General features: G+C 44.1%; 1 protein-coding gene across 1 annotated transcript; it reads left to right on the top strand.

Annotated features, from left to right (window-relative positions):
• Nucleotides 1-1,457: 1,457 nt before the first annotated feature.
• On the top strand, nt 1,458-16,583 carry LOC149327805 (uncharacterized). Its single transcript, XM_089562745.1, has 5 exons — nt 1,458-3,443; nt 6,386-6,506; nt 9,126-9,259; nt 10,860-10,959; nt 11,780-16,583. The coding sequence occupies exons 1-5, from the start codon at nt 3,353-3,355 to the stop codon at nt 12,111-12,113; spliced, it is 780 nt and encodes a 259-aa protein (XP_089418871.1). The 5' UTR covers nt 1,458-3,352; the 3' UTR covers nt 12,114-16,583.
• The last annotated feature ends 498 nt before the right edge of the window (nt 16,584-17,081 follow it).

Below are 17,081 nucleotides of genomic sequence, written 5' to 3'. Positions count from 1 at the left end.
CAACCGACATAGTAGAAATAAAGGCGGCAGAATTTGGCTAAGCCAATGCATCAGCATAAGGGGAACGACACTACAAGTTGTAACATGGACAAAACCGACGCAGCTCTCAAATCTGAGCGAGCCTAAAAGCGGTGAAGAGGAAATTGAGCATGAGCAGAGACCAGATGCAGACACTAAGAGAGAATTACAAGGTACTTAGGAGCGCCGATAGAGTAGTTAAAGTAGGCGAGAAAGTTTACACTGGCGAAGGACGCTGATGAAGGAGGCTGTCGTCGATGAAGGAGGAATTATATGTCGGCGGTAACAAAAGATGCAGTAAAGAAGTCTTTACAAGCAATAAAAAGGGGAGGACGTCCGGCAAGGGTTGAGCGACTTCGTATTTTCGTGACTGCAGGCACAGTGGTAATTCCGAAAACGTATTGAAAGCGTGCAAAAAGAATAATATTATTCAATCTAAGAAAGGAGGCAAAAACTACGCATTAATTAGCTTACCTAAGTCGCTCCCTATGTCTGAATGTAACATGTTATTGAATTGCATAATCGCAGACCTCAGGAAAGGGAAGGGCAAGTCAGGCTTTCAGAAATAGTCCAAATATATCCTAGATAACACCAAATACAGAAATACGCAGAAAAATTAATGTCCATATATATATATATATATATATATGGACATTATATATGGACAAAGGCTATGAGGGATGCCGTAGTGAAGGGCTCTGGAAATTTTGACCACCTGGTGTTCCTTAAAGGGCAACTGCAGCACTTTTTTGAGAATTCCGCGATATTCAAGAATTCAAATCGATATAGGCTGTAGGTAAAGCATGCCGAGTGTTCTTGCACTATCATTTTAAATAGTTACGTAATCGACGATTGAAATGTGCGCTTTTCCCCAGTGCACCGGAGGAGTGCACGGAAACTCAGCGTGACGTCACGGAAGGTATGATTTCAAATTACCGTTGTCGTCAGCCGCACCCTGTCCTGACTCGTTAGACGCTGCCAAACAACTCTCGGCAGGGTTTGCATTCGGCGGCGTAGGTTTTTTTTTCCTTCAAAGCAGCCGTTTGTGCATTTGAAATGTACCGATACCTTCGATGACGTCATCATGCACCCCCCCGCTTGGCGTTGTGCGCTGCGGAGAAGCTTGAAGGACGTCCGGATTTTAATCGGCGATTACTTCACTATTTCAAGTGCTAGCCCAAAAAGACTTCGCATGCTTTACCTGCAAGTTTCACACATTCGACCCTCTTAAGCTCGTTAATTTCTAAAACCTATGCAGTTGCCCTTTAACGTGCACTGAAATCGCACAGCACACGGGCCTCCAGAATTTCGCCTCCATAGAAATTCAGCCGCCGCGGCCGGGGTCGAACCTGCGTCTATCGGGTGAGCAGCCCAGTTTCCTTCAACGAAACTTATACTTTCCTATTATATATATTGTATATATATAACTGGTAACAATATTATATATATATATATTTCTATGATTATTACAAGACATATCATTTGATTGAACTGAACGATTAGTAGTCATGGAAGAAATTACCTTTGAGTGAAATATTTCCTGCAAAACATATTTCCAGTATGAATTCCCCATTGATCCAAACAACAAATTAACAGATAGATGCATTTCACTATGATTCTCTTGGCTGCTGTGACTGCGTCCTTTCCTCATATGCAAGGGCGTAGGAAAGGCACACGTGAACATAGTGGATTAATTCTATAGGACGGCACATCAGTCATAGGCCTCACAAGGAAAGTGATGAGATTCCATTTAGATTTCTCTTCTGCTACTGAACGCATGTTTAGAGAGGTCATTCAGTTAACTCTATTCTGAAGGGTTGTGGATAAATGATAATGGCGGATACCGTAGTAATCTTCAATTTTCTGATGATATGGCCGTGCTGAGTAGCTCAGCTCACGGCTGCATATGGTGATTGTAGGACCGAAAGAACCAAAGTAGAATGACGGATCTGAGGAGAATACGAATGAAATTAAAATAATGTTCAAGTCTGGAAAGTCGACAACAGTTTACATCAGGCGGCGAGCCAGTGGAAGTAGTAAGTGAATGTGAACATGCGCACGGGAAAGGTTAGTGACCGGTGAAACATGAAATATCGAAAAAAATAGAGAGTATTTCGCAGTTACTCTAAGGTCGAAAATAGCAACGCAGAATTGTGTCTCAAGGGGAAAATATAAAACAATTGCGTCTTTGTTTTAGTAATATACGGGAGAGAAATTTGAAGTTTGCCGCAAAAAAATTGAAATTAAGTTCAAGAAAACGCAGCTAACACTGGAAAGAAAAGTGATCGATGTGACGTTAGCAAACAGCAAGAGAGCAGAGTGGGGCAGGAACAAATGGAAGACTGTGTGAACCAGTTTTAAGAAGTAAAAATGTGCATAGGCGACGCACAGGCAAAGGTTAACGGAGTGTGTTCTTCGGGCTGCAGGAATTCAAGTTTATGCATGAGATTGAAAGCTTGCGTGGATAAGATGACAGCAGCAGGCAGGTATAACAGGAAGAATATCGGATAGGCCTTTGCCTTCCTGTGGAGTTTGTTATGGTGTCAATGACGACACTAAAACATCGTTTCATAGGCACCACCATTTCATACTATTATTTCTTGATAACCTTTGTTTTGCGAAGGTTCTGTTGCGGCTCAAGAATGGCCAGCTACCTGCAGCACCTCTATGTCCCCATAGGGCAATGAATCTTGCTCAGCTCCGATATATGCATTCCGCGAAACAAAAGGCGTCATTTTTTTCCTCGAATTCGATTTGTGAATACTCACGCGCCTTTGGCATTAAGGTCCTTCTGCATTTTGCGCATAGAAGATGCAGCCATGTCTGAAGCGTGCCTAGTATTGTTAATTGGTTGTTGCTATAAATTGCGTACGTTAGCCGTAGACGGAGAAAAAGATTTGCCTCGCGTCTTACGTCAAAAGCTCGCGGCTTCCGGTGTGATGACGTGCCGGCATCCGGTGGTGCAATAGCGGCCGGGTTGCGTCCGCCCATCAAACGCACATCACTTCAGTTATCTGATGCCGATCAAGGGCGGCGCGATGCCTAATGGGCGTATAGAGTTCTTAGGTTCCTTGTGATATGCGGTGACATCAGGACGAGTTCTGTGTCCCCTTTGCTGTTTCCTCTTTTCCCGGATATCACTCTTTCTCGTCCATATATACACATATATGTGGCACGTTTGGTGAAATACATAGTTGCAACTCCGCGCTCTTTACTCAAGTTTACTATCCCATCCCATCTTTCTACCTGCGCTGCCTAGGAAGCCGAGTGTGCATATAGAGTTCTTCGAGGCGCGCAGTGTCGGACCACTTAAGTTTTTTGTACAAAAGTCACCATGGGAACACACCTCCGCAGCGCATTTGCGGGCACTATCCTCACCATGGCGCCACTGCTTGCTCTTCTTCAAACTGTGGCTTCAACAGTAGGTGGGTGCGCGATCCTGATCTAGTAATCTTGTTCTCCACGCATGTGTGGAGTGTTGTAGAACTGCCTCTTCATAAGACCACTCGTGAGCTTAAGGAACATTGATATAACTTAACTACTCCTTGTATTTCGAAATGTTATCAAGCAAATACGCGATTACTGAAAAACTATTGAACTAATATATGTTAATACACAAAAGCGAATCAACAAAAATGTACAATACGGTTTATGGTTTATGGGCTTTAACGTCCCAAATCGACTCAGGCTATAAGGGACGCTATAGTAAAGGGCTCCGAAAATTTTGACCAACTGGGGTTCTGTAACGTACACTGTCATCGCACAGTACACGAGCCTCTAGAATATCGCATCCATCGAAATTCGACAGCCGCGACCGGGGTCGAACTCGCGTCTTTCGGAAGAATGTACAATACAAATGCTATCTCCCGTGGACAACAAAATTATTCCTTTTCATTTCGGACGAAAGAATTGTCCGACTGACTACTTAAAAATAGTTTAAAAATGGTTATCTCAATAGGGATCTGTGTAATGCGTCTAAATGCAAACATCAAGAAGCTTTCGCATGGCTGCGGAGCCGACATATGCCAGTTTTCTCATGCACAATAAACGGCATCACACCAATAGCCGTTGAGCTTAAAGGGACCCTGAAATAAATTCTGAATGGCACATTTCAGTTCAACAGATTTGTAGAGGTGAGAGATCTGTGAGCATTGAAGTCAAATTGAAAGCCCTGCGTGAACCCTATAAGTTGGAAATAGTTATTAAAAATCACTGCTCGCTGTAGCAAGCAAACGATGAGCGTGACAAAGCTCACCTCGTCCCCTACTCCGATGCCGTGAGTTGTCAGAAGACTGAGCTTTCAAGCTCGCCTCATCTGCCCACTGATGTAAACGGGGTAGACAAGCGCGGTGAGGCTTTCCCCCTAATTGATTGCGAGCTACTGCGATCAGCGATTTTTAAAAACTATTTCTAAATTATAGGGTTCACGCCGAGCTTTAAAATTTGACTGCAATATCCACAAATACCACCTCTACAAATCAGTTGCACTGGAATATGCCCATCGAATTAACTCCAAGCGCAGTTTGCCATATCGTGAACACTAAAATGACTCTTATTCTTGGGTATGTGCGTGCGCTCACCCAGAGATCGCTTATTTCTAACAGCGCCAACGCCACCATGTTAAAGGGGCGTTGATTGGTCCCCTTTTTCCGCAGAGCTAATCAAAAGATTAGATGGCGTTGAGGTGCACTTGTTCATTCACAAAATTAGGTGAACTGGCTTATCCGCAGGTATAAAGTAGAGCCTGAGTATTCACGCCTTGGGCAGTTTAACTGCGTTTGCAGTTCCGTCCTTGCTTATCACCGCTTGCACACGTGCTTTGTGGCCAGAACGCACGGCTGCTTCTATAATGTTTTATATCGACATCAGTGGCGTCCTTATCTCATACGCTCGTCATCGTTTCTCAATTCCGACACCTTTACACTATCACGGCCGACGCGTTGTTATCTGTTCGTAGGCCCCGGTTCGCCCTGTAAAGATTCTGAGCTCACTCCCAGCCTGCTTCCATGCCTTCTACTGCGGCCTTTCGTGACAGCCACATAAAATAAGTGTGAACTATAGACTTCGTGGCAAGAAGGGTGTTGACTGTGTCTGTTCTCTGGAGAGAATATTAAGTAAGCGAATAGGGGCTCATTTTCTGCAACGTGCCAACGTTCTGCAACGCAGTGCAGCTGCCTTTTGTCTTAAAAGCCTTGCTTTCAAGCTGCTGCCAAGCGAAAGGAGGCTGCAGCTTAATCAAGCTGTCTCTCACAGCTTTTTCTCCGCCTGCGCTGTTTGTTTCTTTACAAGGCAGAAATCTAAATTTGAATTTAAGAATGACTACACAGATACACATACAGGCTGTTTCGCCTAAAACTTTACCTAATTTTAAAAATTTGGTGCTTTAGTTACAATAGCACTGTTTTGGGCGTAGAGCTGTCAGTGGTGTAGTACGTCATAATGACGCTAAGACGTGCTAACTAGCATGCGGAACAGCTAATACTAAATAGTGAATTTTGAACTGTTACCATTAGGATCCTTAATTATTGAGAGGAGTACAGCGCACCGAAAGTAATATCCATATCAGTTTTTAGAATTCCGAAAAGGCGGTTCCGTTGTCGCTGTAGCCTAAAAAATTCTTGCCTCATCAAGGCAACATGCATGCACTTGCGAGAAGCTTGTAGGCAACCTCTCCAGTGCACGCAACTCGCCGATATAGACAAAATGTTTTGCACCACAGCGCCAAGGCAAACAGCGTTCTCAAATTTATAAAAACTGGTACGAATATCACGGTGTTCTACACGTCTCTCAATAGTTAAGGATGCCTACAGCAATACTTAAAGAGTTAGCTATTCAGTATTTGTTAATCCGCCAGCTAGTTAGCACATCTGAGCTGCATTCTGATGTTCTACACCACTGACTATGCTATGCCGAAAGAGTGCTGTTGTTAACGCAAAAAGTCTATTTTTAAGAATTGAGCCGCCGCGGTGGCTCAGTGGTTATGGTGCTCGGCTGCTGACCCGAAAGACGCGGGTTCGATCCCGGCCGCGGCGGTTGAATTTCTTTGGAGGCGAAATTCTAGAGGCCCGTGTACTGTGCGATGTCAGTGTACGTTAAAGAACCCCAGGTGGTCGAAATTTCCGGAGCCCTCCACTACGGCGTCTCTCATAGCCTTAGTCGCTTTGCGACGTTAAACCCCATAAACCATTTTTAAGAATTGTGTAAAGTCCTTGGTGAAACACAATGTATAGAATGGTGCAGAACCACTTGGAACTAATTATATTATTTAAGCACTTTTACATCCCCTTTTACACGTTTAACGGCAGAATTCAGTTTTCCTTTTAATAAGTTACTTTCATTGCCTGAAATTTAATGTTAATCTTCAAAGATCTTTGTGACCGGACAACGACGCGTCAGTGCTACGGAGGGCTTTTTCCTGAAATTACTCGCCCGCTGAAGGAAGACGCATTAGGAAATTTTAACGACGAGGTGTACGCCAAGGTATGCAGGTGAGTGACCGTTATTCAATGGATTCTTTATTGTTATTATAAAAATACTGCAATCTCCATGCGGCGATTTTGGCAGGGTGGTATAAGCGTAATACATATAATGGCATGTACAGAAGAATGCAGAGCTTAATAAAGTTGATTGGAATGTATGAAAAGCGTACAGTTGGACTTAACTGAGAACAAATACACTCATGACGTTACGCTAAACAACTGAAACATTGTCACTGCGAACGCGATACAAACAAACTAATGTCACTGTAGACATGAAAAGAAAGATGTTAATGTTCGCGTCGAGATGACGTCGTTTTTAGCGGATTGAAGTTCACAATTGTGCGTGGTCAAAAAGATTGCTTGAAGGAGTTTTTTTATTTGGCACACGTGCTATAAAGGCGTAATTTTGGTTCGCTGGATATAAAGGAAATCAGGTAAGGTGTTTTCATGCAGGAAACAGAGAAGGTTACTAGTGTTATTCTTGTCGGTTAGGTGCTTGGAGAAATCTTCCTCCCTTGTCGCCATTAGTTCCTCTTGTTACGCGAGGAAGAAAGAGTTATAGAGAGATTATGCCTTTGCCGAGTAGCGTAACAGGATGAGGAAAGAGAGAGTAAAACGCTGAGGCAGCGTATGAGTATCGAGGATTAGTAATATTGAACGAATATTGCGTCATTATCACGTTCGCTATATCTGGTACAAATTTTTCGTTAAAACAGGATATCTACTTTTTTATGTAGACGTATACAGCGCAAGAATACAAATTGCTAGACACCGCTTCGATTGCCCTACCTTTAATACTTTAGCCATAATGGACGTTGAAGTTTCAAGGAGTGACGGTTTGGGAAACCAATGTTCGTCGGTGCGAATCCCCATGATAAGCCACGCTTTGATTTGAGCCACGCCTGAAGACACGCTTTGAATCCCCGCAACGCGCTGAGTGGTTTGATGCCACTCCGAGCATTCTACACCAATCAGGTGGTCCACAATCTGTGTACCAATGGAACCACCTACTGGTCCCACTTAAATGTCCTTGTGTTTCACGCTAACGCAGCCTAGAGTGATGCTAGTATTACAGTTTGAAAAGCGACTTTGTGTGGAAGAAAAATACGATTCTGCAATTAAAGCATGAGCTGCTACTCTTGGCACTGATTGTCTGCCTCCTTTTCGCTCATATTTGTTCCTGTGGGCTGTGCATGCCCAGTTGCTTGACTAAATAATTCTACAGTACACCTTGGTCAAGGTTTCACACCCGGTCCCAGTCACAATCGTATGTCGCCGATCCACTCTAGCTCATTGCCGTTCGTGGTACGTACATAGTGTAGATGGAGGCTTATGGAAGGGACCCTCACGCGCATGCATAGCCGCTCTCTGAATATGAATTGCAATGCACCTGCGCTGGCGGCAGGGCACCGCGAACTTCGGAGCTCCTGAATATGCCTTTGCATAGAATACAGGAAGCCCTATCTGTTAAATTTTTTTTTCAGCGAAACGCACAACTTTTCCCAGGGCTGCAACTCCATCGTGCAGGAAGCTCTCAGCATGCCTTGCGTATTCATCAGAGCCACACTGAAAGAGATTTTAGCCGTCCAATGTTTCCCCCTGTCGCATACCACTCGCTTCATCCCTACCCCAGCAGCGAATATTTTTTGCGGATCTGTTGGCGTCCGCTTGCGCTAAAGAAGCTTAAACAAACAAATAAAAAGGATATATCGTACATGATGCAACTTAGCCCTAAAAACTGATAACTGGCTCATTTCAAAAGTTAGCAATGATCACTAAAGTTTTAGACTATGACCGTCTAGTTTGTAAAAGCACTAACCACCACAAAATCGTATGTCGAGGTGGGGTGCCGATTTTCAGTGTTGGTGGCATAGAATACCGTAATTGCGCTTCTTATCGGTCTTCTCAGGCAAAACCGCTCACCTGATGCCATTGGGATCAACCACTTCGAAAGGCGATTCTAGGATTAAAAGACAAATATAACTGTTCTATTGCACAGAACAAGCACTCCACTGCGTACAGTCGTCCCACTTATACAAAGAATTAAAGGGGCTAAACTTTTAATTCGAAAGCCCATTGCAAAAACCACCAATAAAAATTTTTCTGTCCATAGACTTCTGTCTATTATGTTTAAAGACTCTCTTTAGACGAATCCTAGAGAAAAGTCTACCGAAAATACAAATGCTACAGACATACTATAATTTATGGCCATACCCATTTAGTAGGCCTTTATAGGTAGACAGTGTATATACTATAAATATAGAAAAAGAAATATTTAGAAGAAGGCACTAGAGTCTAAAGGAAGTCTATAGCACCTCCAGTTCCTTTGTTGACACTACAGAAAACAAAACTGTGTTGCTATTAAGAGGCGGTCGCTACCAACAAAAAAAAGTAGTTGAAAAGCAGTTGAGAGTAGTCCAGTTAATCGCGGCAGTTTTTTTTTCAGGCATCGACACTACTTATTGATGTTTTCCTATACACTTAAAATATCGGTTGTTTGTTTCGAGCCTAGGAATGTCCTTGTTTGTGGCGAAGTGCTTTATTGTTTGCTGCCTTTGTTTATGCAGGCAATTTGCAAACGTTTTATGTAAAGATGAAAAATTTCATTTCAATGCACTTTCCACACAGAGAACTTCCGCTGCAGAGTCGATGCTACAATGAACTCAGCATCTGTCCCGATGAATTGAAGGAGGACTTCAACTCTTCCGAAGAAGGTTACAGGCGCCTTCGGGAATTCACTTGCGAAGAAAACGAGCTGAAAGGTGAGTGTACTCTTGGCTATATTTTTTTAGATTATCCAAGTTATGACATGACAATAAGTAACCTCTGCTTTTTTCTGTCTTGGTGGCCTACACTGACAGCTTTCTGTCGCTAAGGTCGACCTCTACCTTTATTTCTCATAGCATCTGCGGGGGTCTCCGCGTCCTGTTCTTTCCGGTGCCCATCTCTAGCATCTTTCTTTGGCTATACGGCTGAAATATTGTGCCATAGAATTTGAGTGTGCTCCTTGATAGCTTTTGGAATCAAAGAAAGCGTTGTGTCCGTGCTCCGAAGTAAGCCTGGGAAGCTCTTGCGAGAACGAAAACTGTCTAATTATGATTTCTGGGTAGCGGGAAATGGTGCGCAAAAATAAGTTTTAGAAAACGCACATAAAGATACGCATCTGTGTTTTGTGTTCAGCATATGCGGCCATTGCTTTGGCTGTCGTTCAGTTTGTATTGTTCATAAACTTTTGTGACATCTACGGCGTTCTCTGCATAGGTGGCAATTGTTCTTTTATATCAATATTCGAGCTCACCTCGAGGTGCTTCGCGTAAACGCATGCCGATGGAACGCTTATATTTTATCTTTTTATCGTAGCCATGCTTATCCTACTCTGTTCATAAGAAGTTCTCTTCACTGCGGCGTAAGAGCTGGTAGGGTCTCAATTCACCGTTTTCTGCAGAGATGCAAATGTTTGCGAAATGCTTGATATTGATATGTAGAACAGGACATCAGTTACAATAACGCCACATATCACTAATCGGTGCTGGGAACCAGGGAGCATAGTGCCTTGGAGCATTATTATTTTTGCTTTTCCACACCTTTTGTTTATGGCCACTGGCACAAGGTTTTTTTTTTTGTTTCGCTTTGCCGAGCGAAACACGAGCAGTTCGTCGAGGGACAATTGCGACCTTGCCGGACAGCTTGTATGACTTAGGGATTCACCGCAGTGTTTCAGGCGCTTTATATGAAAACTTCCATCACCACCTATTCTCCTGAGCCTTATCTCTTCGAACGAGTCGGCGACATACCGTAGCAGTCCTACCGTGACAAGTCGTTCCCGTCGATGCATCTCTAAAAAGTGGCTATTGGAAGATAAAGGCTGAGCAGAGGTATTGAATGAAAACTGCCTTCTTAACGCTGGGCGACGTTTTCGAGTTCAAGGTGATATCGTTTGAATGTTGATCCGATGCAGCACCATTCAAGCAAACTATGTGCTCATTATTAGCCAGCTTGGGTGCTGGAATTTGCTCGTTTTCCTAGATAGCGTCGCCACATTCATGACGTTCAGATATGGCAACTGGAGAGAGCATTTCAAGGGGCGAAACCTCCGGACTCACACTGCAGACTAAAAACTGTCGCTTGGCCTCCCAGGAACGGCCGCTCCACCTAGGCCTCGTTGGTAGGGGGGACCGTGTGCTCAATGACCTTCATATAGCGGCCACTATCACGCAGATTCTACATTCTGCATAAAAAAAAGGTTATTGCAGGCATTTTTTTTTATCTCCTGGTTTTAACGCACTGGACTACTGGTCGCCTTCACGCGACAAAAGTTGTCCAAAATATTTGCGTTGAATGATCTTTCTTGTACTCTTCCAGGCGCGCTCAATTTGTGGCTTTGCGTTGGCGGTCGTTTGGCTAATGACTGCGCCGTAAAATCTTCGACCCATGATGACGGAAAACGATTCGACGCATGCCGGTGAGCCGGTATTGGTTTTTGGTTTTTATGGAGTTTTGAGTCCCAAAGCAATTAAGGCTATGAGGGACGCCGTAGTGGAGGTCACCAGATTCTTCCGACCACCTGAGGTTCTCCAACTTGCCCTGACATCGCGCACCAAGCGAGATGCTAGTATTTCGCTTCCATCGAGGCGCGACCGCCGCAGCTAGGATCAAATCAGAGGCTTTCGGGTGAGCACTCGAGTACAATAATCTTTGAGCCACCGCAGAAGTGAGGTGGGCTAAGTGGAATTGCATTACGAACCAGTTCGTAGGGATGTTAAAGCAGAAAGGCGCACATTTCTTTTCTTATGATCATAGTGCGTATTATCATAATCTCATGCCACCTTTATTAAAATATAGTCATAGCTGTGCTACCAATCGTTCAGTGACATCTTTGTGATGCTTTTTCTCACCCTTATGAAATTTTTTGGGCAGTCTATAGACTGTCTATATACTTCTGCCTATAAAGTCTACAGACTCTCGATAGAAAAAACTTAGAGATCTTTGTATAGGGAATACAAATGCGGTGTTTAATCTATAGCTTTATGGTTATAGACTTTTGGCAGACTTTTATCTGTAGACAGTCTATAGAGTATGAAGAGAAGAAACAAAATATTTACAGGAAGGCAGTTGAGTCTATGAGAAGTCTATAGACTGTCTTTAGACCACTTTTCTAATGGCAACGGACCTGACCTTTAAAACCTTCGCTCATAAGTGAAAAAGAATGTGCTTGTAGAACATTGTGCTCTGTAAAAGCCTCGATTAACGCCGATTCAAAATTTTTTTTTTTGTTGCTGCAGGAACATTTCAGTGTTGGCCACGTGTACAGAGAATATTTCTCGCGAAAAATGCCCTATGCTATACGGGGCGTACCAAGAATCCTACAAGAAGATGATCGCTATATTTCTGATGCTCCTTGGCTGTGAACGATCGGCTCAAGCCACTGTCATTCCTCAGCGATCATCTGAAGCCACTGTCGTCCCTCAACGATCGTCTGAAGCCATTGTCATTCCTCAAGGATCATCTGAAGCCACTGTCGTTCCTCAGCGATCATCTCAAGTCACCGTCCTTCCTCACAGCATCCTTGTGGGACTAGTGGGAGTCATCTTTTTCTTACGTGTACAGAGCATGTAGAGCTAGAGAAAGTGAAGTATCAATTGGAACGTAGCGGGTTTCGCAAAATACGCTTCGTAAGTTTACAAAGCATATACTGGATGCATAGGATTGTGTCTTCACTCAAACAAGTACACATGGCAAACTCTGCCAGAGAATAAAACTACCTGGCAGGAAGAGTTTATACTGTAGACGTTGTTTTAAATGGGAACAAAGTTTAGGACTCAGTCTCTGGAAAGGACAACACAAGAGAACAGGTCACTCTTGTGCGGCTCAACCACATCGAAATGAAACCAAACAAGTTTAGCGGCATAAAGAGGCAGAAATAAAATTGCGCTGCGCACACTAATTTAAAAAGTTGATATCTATATTATGAAGCCGTCATGAAGGACGCAGGACATCCAATCATCATGCTTCATGCTGAATAACCCAGAATTCACTCAGTAAAACACAATGTTTCCTATTTCAGGCTTTTTTTTTGCATAAATCTTGAGACACATTCGGTTCCTGAAATTATTTGAAACTCCGCAAATATTCTCTTCTCTAAAATTTACCCTCATATGCCGTTGAACACGGCACAATTCGCTGAATGGAACATCCGTGTACCCAATCGGGCCAAAAAAGTGTCCACTGCTTATGTTAAGAATTTCTCAAGATCTATGCTACCTCATATGACGCTTTTGATTGTTCTGCACCAGCAAGACAAACATGGGCTAACCCATCTCTCGTTTTGTTGGGACGTTGGCAAAAGAAAAAGTAAAGGAAATGTACCCAAATTAAGCAAATTGGTAAGGAACTATAGACACGTATGCAGATCAAACACAACTAGGAAATGTAGTTCGAGAAGCACTCGACGTGCAGGCGACTGAAATAAAAATCAGATCGCTTTGTTCATTGGCGCTGTCCTGTCCATTTGAATAAACCCTAACGAGAAGGACACGTGCCGTCATGGCCCAGACATCTTCTCCTCCCTCTCATTTTGATGAGATTGATGGAGCTGCCCATTAGAATAATAAATGCCAGAGCAGGTGCCGATGTGTTAGATCCATGCAAACTGCGTTCAAGCTCCATGAATCAAGAAGAGAGGCGACGCTGCATGCGGACTCTTCTTTATGGGCATGAAATATTTTCTGGAGATGCCTTTCATCTGGGGCCGGCGGAGAGTCTTTTCTGCCAAAAATTTATTGGAAGATAACAACCCGCTTTTTTCCTGCTTATTATGTAATGCAGCGCGCTCCCTTCTGAAAACTACAGTGAAGTGTCGATAAGATCTTCACCCTATTTTTACAACAACAAAAAAAATCTCCTATGTAACGAACAAGCGCTGCAATTGCTATGAAACCGAAAGATTTTCAACAATTTAATTTTACGGCCAAGAAAGAATACACTAGTGGCATAGCGCCTCTGCAACACATCAAGAGATAACAAAACAAAGCAGTACGTCTAGGGGCCACGAACAAATAATTTGATCAGTGCACAATAACTCGGAAAGGGTACAATACAGTTGTTGTTTGCTCGTGCTCAGCCGCTTACCACGAAGAGCAGATACTGCACCCCGAAAGAGAAACGAAAGGGTTTGATATAGGAGATTCATTGCGTGGTATGCCCTGCCTCGTACACCTGAAAGCTGAACTGAGCTGAGATGGTCCAGCAACTCAAGAAATGACGTCTGTGAGATGAAGACCTAAAGGAGTGCCTTTGCCGAACACTGCGAACGTTTCAACCCCAGAATCGCTTCCTAGCGAATCAACGTGCTGGGATGAAGCACAATTCGCTTTAGAAACTATCTGAAACAGGGCACATTCAGCACACAAAGGAGAACAATAAACGGTGCACGGTGTCTCTGCCCTACGCATAAGTGTATGGCCTACATGACGTGATTAAAAAGAAGAAGCGAATTCTGCTGCCTGCCGCGTGCTGTCCATTGAGTCGTCCCTTTAGATGGGTCATAGTCCCGAAGCGTTGCGAAATAATTTTCAACCTTTGGTTGGTACGAGCCCCTTGTATGACATATACGTGATTTTTAAATAAATGAATTAAAAGTGACCATGACAAATCGCAGTTACTGAGCAGGAGATATATTGGGAAACGGCTCATTAAGGAACGCTGCCTACACGCGCATGTGCTGCGCGATACACAAGAATAGACACCCTGCCCGCATATGGAATGCAATTCGATAAAGAGATCATAACGCGCCGTACAAGGACAACTTGTAATTATTTTAGGACTAACGTGACTTCAGTATAGATTCTCGAAGCTGTCAAAACACGCTCTTGCCTGTATTGAACGCAGTTCTACCTGTGGGCGAATTGAAACACGTGTCTTCACAACCTTCGGCCCTTCGGCCCTTTGTACTTGCCGCGATGGGGGGTGGGATGACAGCGCAGAGCCGCGGTGCACCCACGAACTACTCCAAATATGTGTTTCTGCTATATTAGGATACAAATAAAAAAGTGCGTGTGTTGGTTACAGTCTACTATTATCTGCGGCGTCCTGTGTAAGCAATCACTGTAACCAATAACTGTATTACCAATCACAGCAGTAAACGAAATCAGCATTTTTATGTTTGACATTATAACAAAAAACAATCACAGGCACTCAACTTCCTGAGCTTCTAATTTCGTCTCGTGGTTATATGTTTCTTTAGATAACGTGGCAAGTTTTAACAGTGGACTACTTTTTGTCGCGGATGTATTTTATGTGGTGATTACTATAGTATCCGACTATAGTTGTATCCGACTATAAGGCACACGCCCAAGGGACCTTCAAAACGGGGGTAACGGAAGGGATATGTACAGCAGTCCACGCGGCGCGATGTTTATGCAATATGTGACTCATATGCCAGGGTATGAAACGAGACAGCAGGAAACTATGTAAAGGAAACGATGTATATGCTGCAGACAACAAAACGTATGGTAGCTGAATCAGCACACTCAGAACAAAGAAAACTACCATGCGCTTACGTATAATAACGTGTGTGACCAGGGCAGCCTTCCGGGGGTTTTAGGGGAATCCTCCAAGGTGGAGTCCCTGTTAGCTCAGTTGGTAGAGCGACTGCTCCGGTGAAGCAGTGGTCCCGGGTTCGAACCCCGGACCAGGACGAATTTTTCTTTAACTGCGAAGTTTCTGAGAAAGCTGTATAGCTTTCCTTTGTAGCCGTATGGCTGCGCTCGGGTGGATGCCAATGAGTAATTACTCCCTTATTACAAATTCACTCCACCTTGGGGGATTCCCCTAAAACATTTGACCAGGACGTTTATAACTTCTGACAATGGTTTCTACCTGCAGCGTCGCGGCATTTGTATAGGGTCCTGTGTTGCCCCTGTCCTGTAAAACATTTTTCTGTATTATATTGACCGGACTCTGACAAATGTCTTTGATCTTTGACGGCGCCAAGGTTTGAAAAGTGTTTAGATAAGTACACGACTTTTTAGGCATTTTAAAGGAACAGATTACCATTAGCTACCTTGACTTTCCGAACGAGGTTTTAGATGCTTTTACACCACACGGTAAAGGTTTAACCTTTGCGCATGAGGGACCAAATGAGATCAGTCGACAGTTTTTAGACATCAAAATGTTTCTCTTAGAAAAGCATCTGTGTTGGATGTATCATGCCAGATTGGCGAAAGATCTGATGCCGTATGGGTCACCAGAATCGAAGCAGAGTCAAAAGAGGCATTACTGCATCTCGAGTCTTTGCAAACGAAGTCGTGTCCGCACAGAATGGGTGAGAGTTTCATAAAACAAGTGTCCGGGTTGGACAATCAGGGCTACCCCTACGCGATTCTGTCAGCGGGGAGTGAAACTATCATGCAGAAAGTTAAAGGAAAACGCGCAGAAGGGCCCGAAAGGAAGATACGAAGCCTGCATTAGTAGCTTCGAGGAAGGTGGCCAATTTGAGGAAGGTAGCCAATAGGTATGTGCCCATGGTGCCTTCAGGCCCTCTGAAGTTAGGCCGACTTTGCTCAATCACGGCAAGTGCGATAACCAGGCCGACCGGATGCAACAAAAAGCACGGCAAGCCCTTTGTTAAATGCGCGAAAGGCGTTGTGTATGAGATTCCACTAACATGTGGAAAGGCCTACATTGGCCAAACAGGCCACTGCGTTTATGATCGCGCAGGGGAGCACGATCGCCGTTAAGTGATAAGGAAAGTGGCGCAAATTTGACCCTATATAGCCGAAAATGCCAATGCAAGCCGCGACTGAATGGGATTAAGATTCTTGACCAGGGCAGCAACGTCGTGACGCGAGAAATAATGGAATCCTTCTTGATAAGGAATGCACACCATTGCGTCAGCGAAAGGTCTCTTACCTTGTATAGAAGCAAGTCTGCTTTGTTAAAGTCTGTCTTGTAGGGTATGATGGTGTTATAATGTTTACCAGGCATGATGCTTTCGGTGTATCCACCGCGCGTGCACCTGCTTGTCTTATATTTAAAGGTGTGAACTGCTGAATAAACAAGTCGTTAGTTTGCGCTCCTGCTGCTGTGGCTTCTGCCTTTGTGTCGTCTTTTTTCACGCATAACCTTTCATAGGATTACAAACATCTTTCCTTCCCAAACGGCTGCGGCAATCATAGCCTCTTAGTGACTAAACACTGTCGGCCGGAGGAGTAGACGGACCGCACCTCATCAGCAGCTCTGCGGCATCTTCCGGAAAGGCGGCTTGTGGCGAGATAACACACAGCGCTGACTCGTAATTTTATCTTTGCTCACTGGGATGAAGCAGCCCTCGCTTTCGCCTGAGACACTCTGATGCCGGCGGACTTCTCGCAGAGCGCGGCATCCGTAGCCACGATGACGCGGTGTTGGCTAACCGATCCGATGAGACGTGCAGGAAACGAGCTGCTCTTCTGACACGTTTCGGCCCGTCCTAGTGAATGATCTCTCTGGTATCTTGTTGCCAATCACTTTCAGTGTGTCCCCGTCACTGGCTTTTGCATTTTTATGACGCCCTGGTAGAAAAAATCGTCCCTAACCAGTCTAACC

Source organism: Amblyomma mixtum, chromosome 10 (assembly GCF_055824585.1).
Source record: "Amblyomma mixtum isolate Tamu chromosome 10, ASM5582458v1, whole genome shotgun sequence".
Lineage (NCBI taxonomy): Eukaryota > Metazoa > Arthropoda > Arachnida > Ixodida > Ixodidae > Amblyomma > Amblyomma mixtum.
Note: the sequence above shows the minus strand (reverse complement) of the source record. Positions and strands in the feature narration are given on the sequence as shown.

Coding starts and splice junctions, on each gene's coding strand:
- LOC149327805 (XM_089562745.1), top strand. CDS start 3,353: ATGGGAACACACCTCCGCAGCGCATTTGCGGGCACTATCCTCACCATG. Junction 3,444..6,385: donor AACTGTGGCTTCAACAGTAG/GTGGGTGCGCGA, acceptor TAATCTTCAAAG/ATCTTTGTGACCGGACAACG. Junction 9,260..10,859: donor CGAAGAAAACGAGCTGAAAG/GTGAGTGTACTC, acceptor GTACTCTTCCAG/GCGCGCTCAATTTGTGGCTT.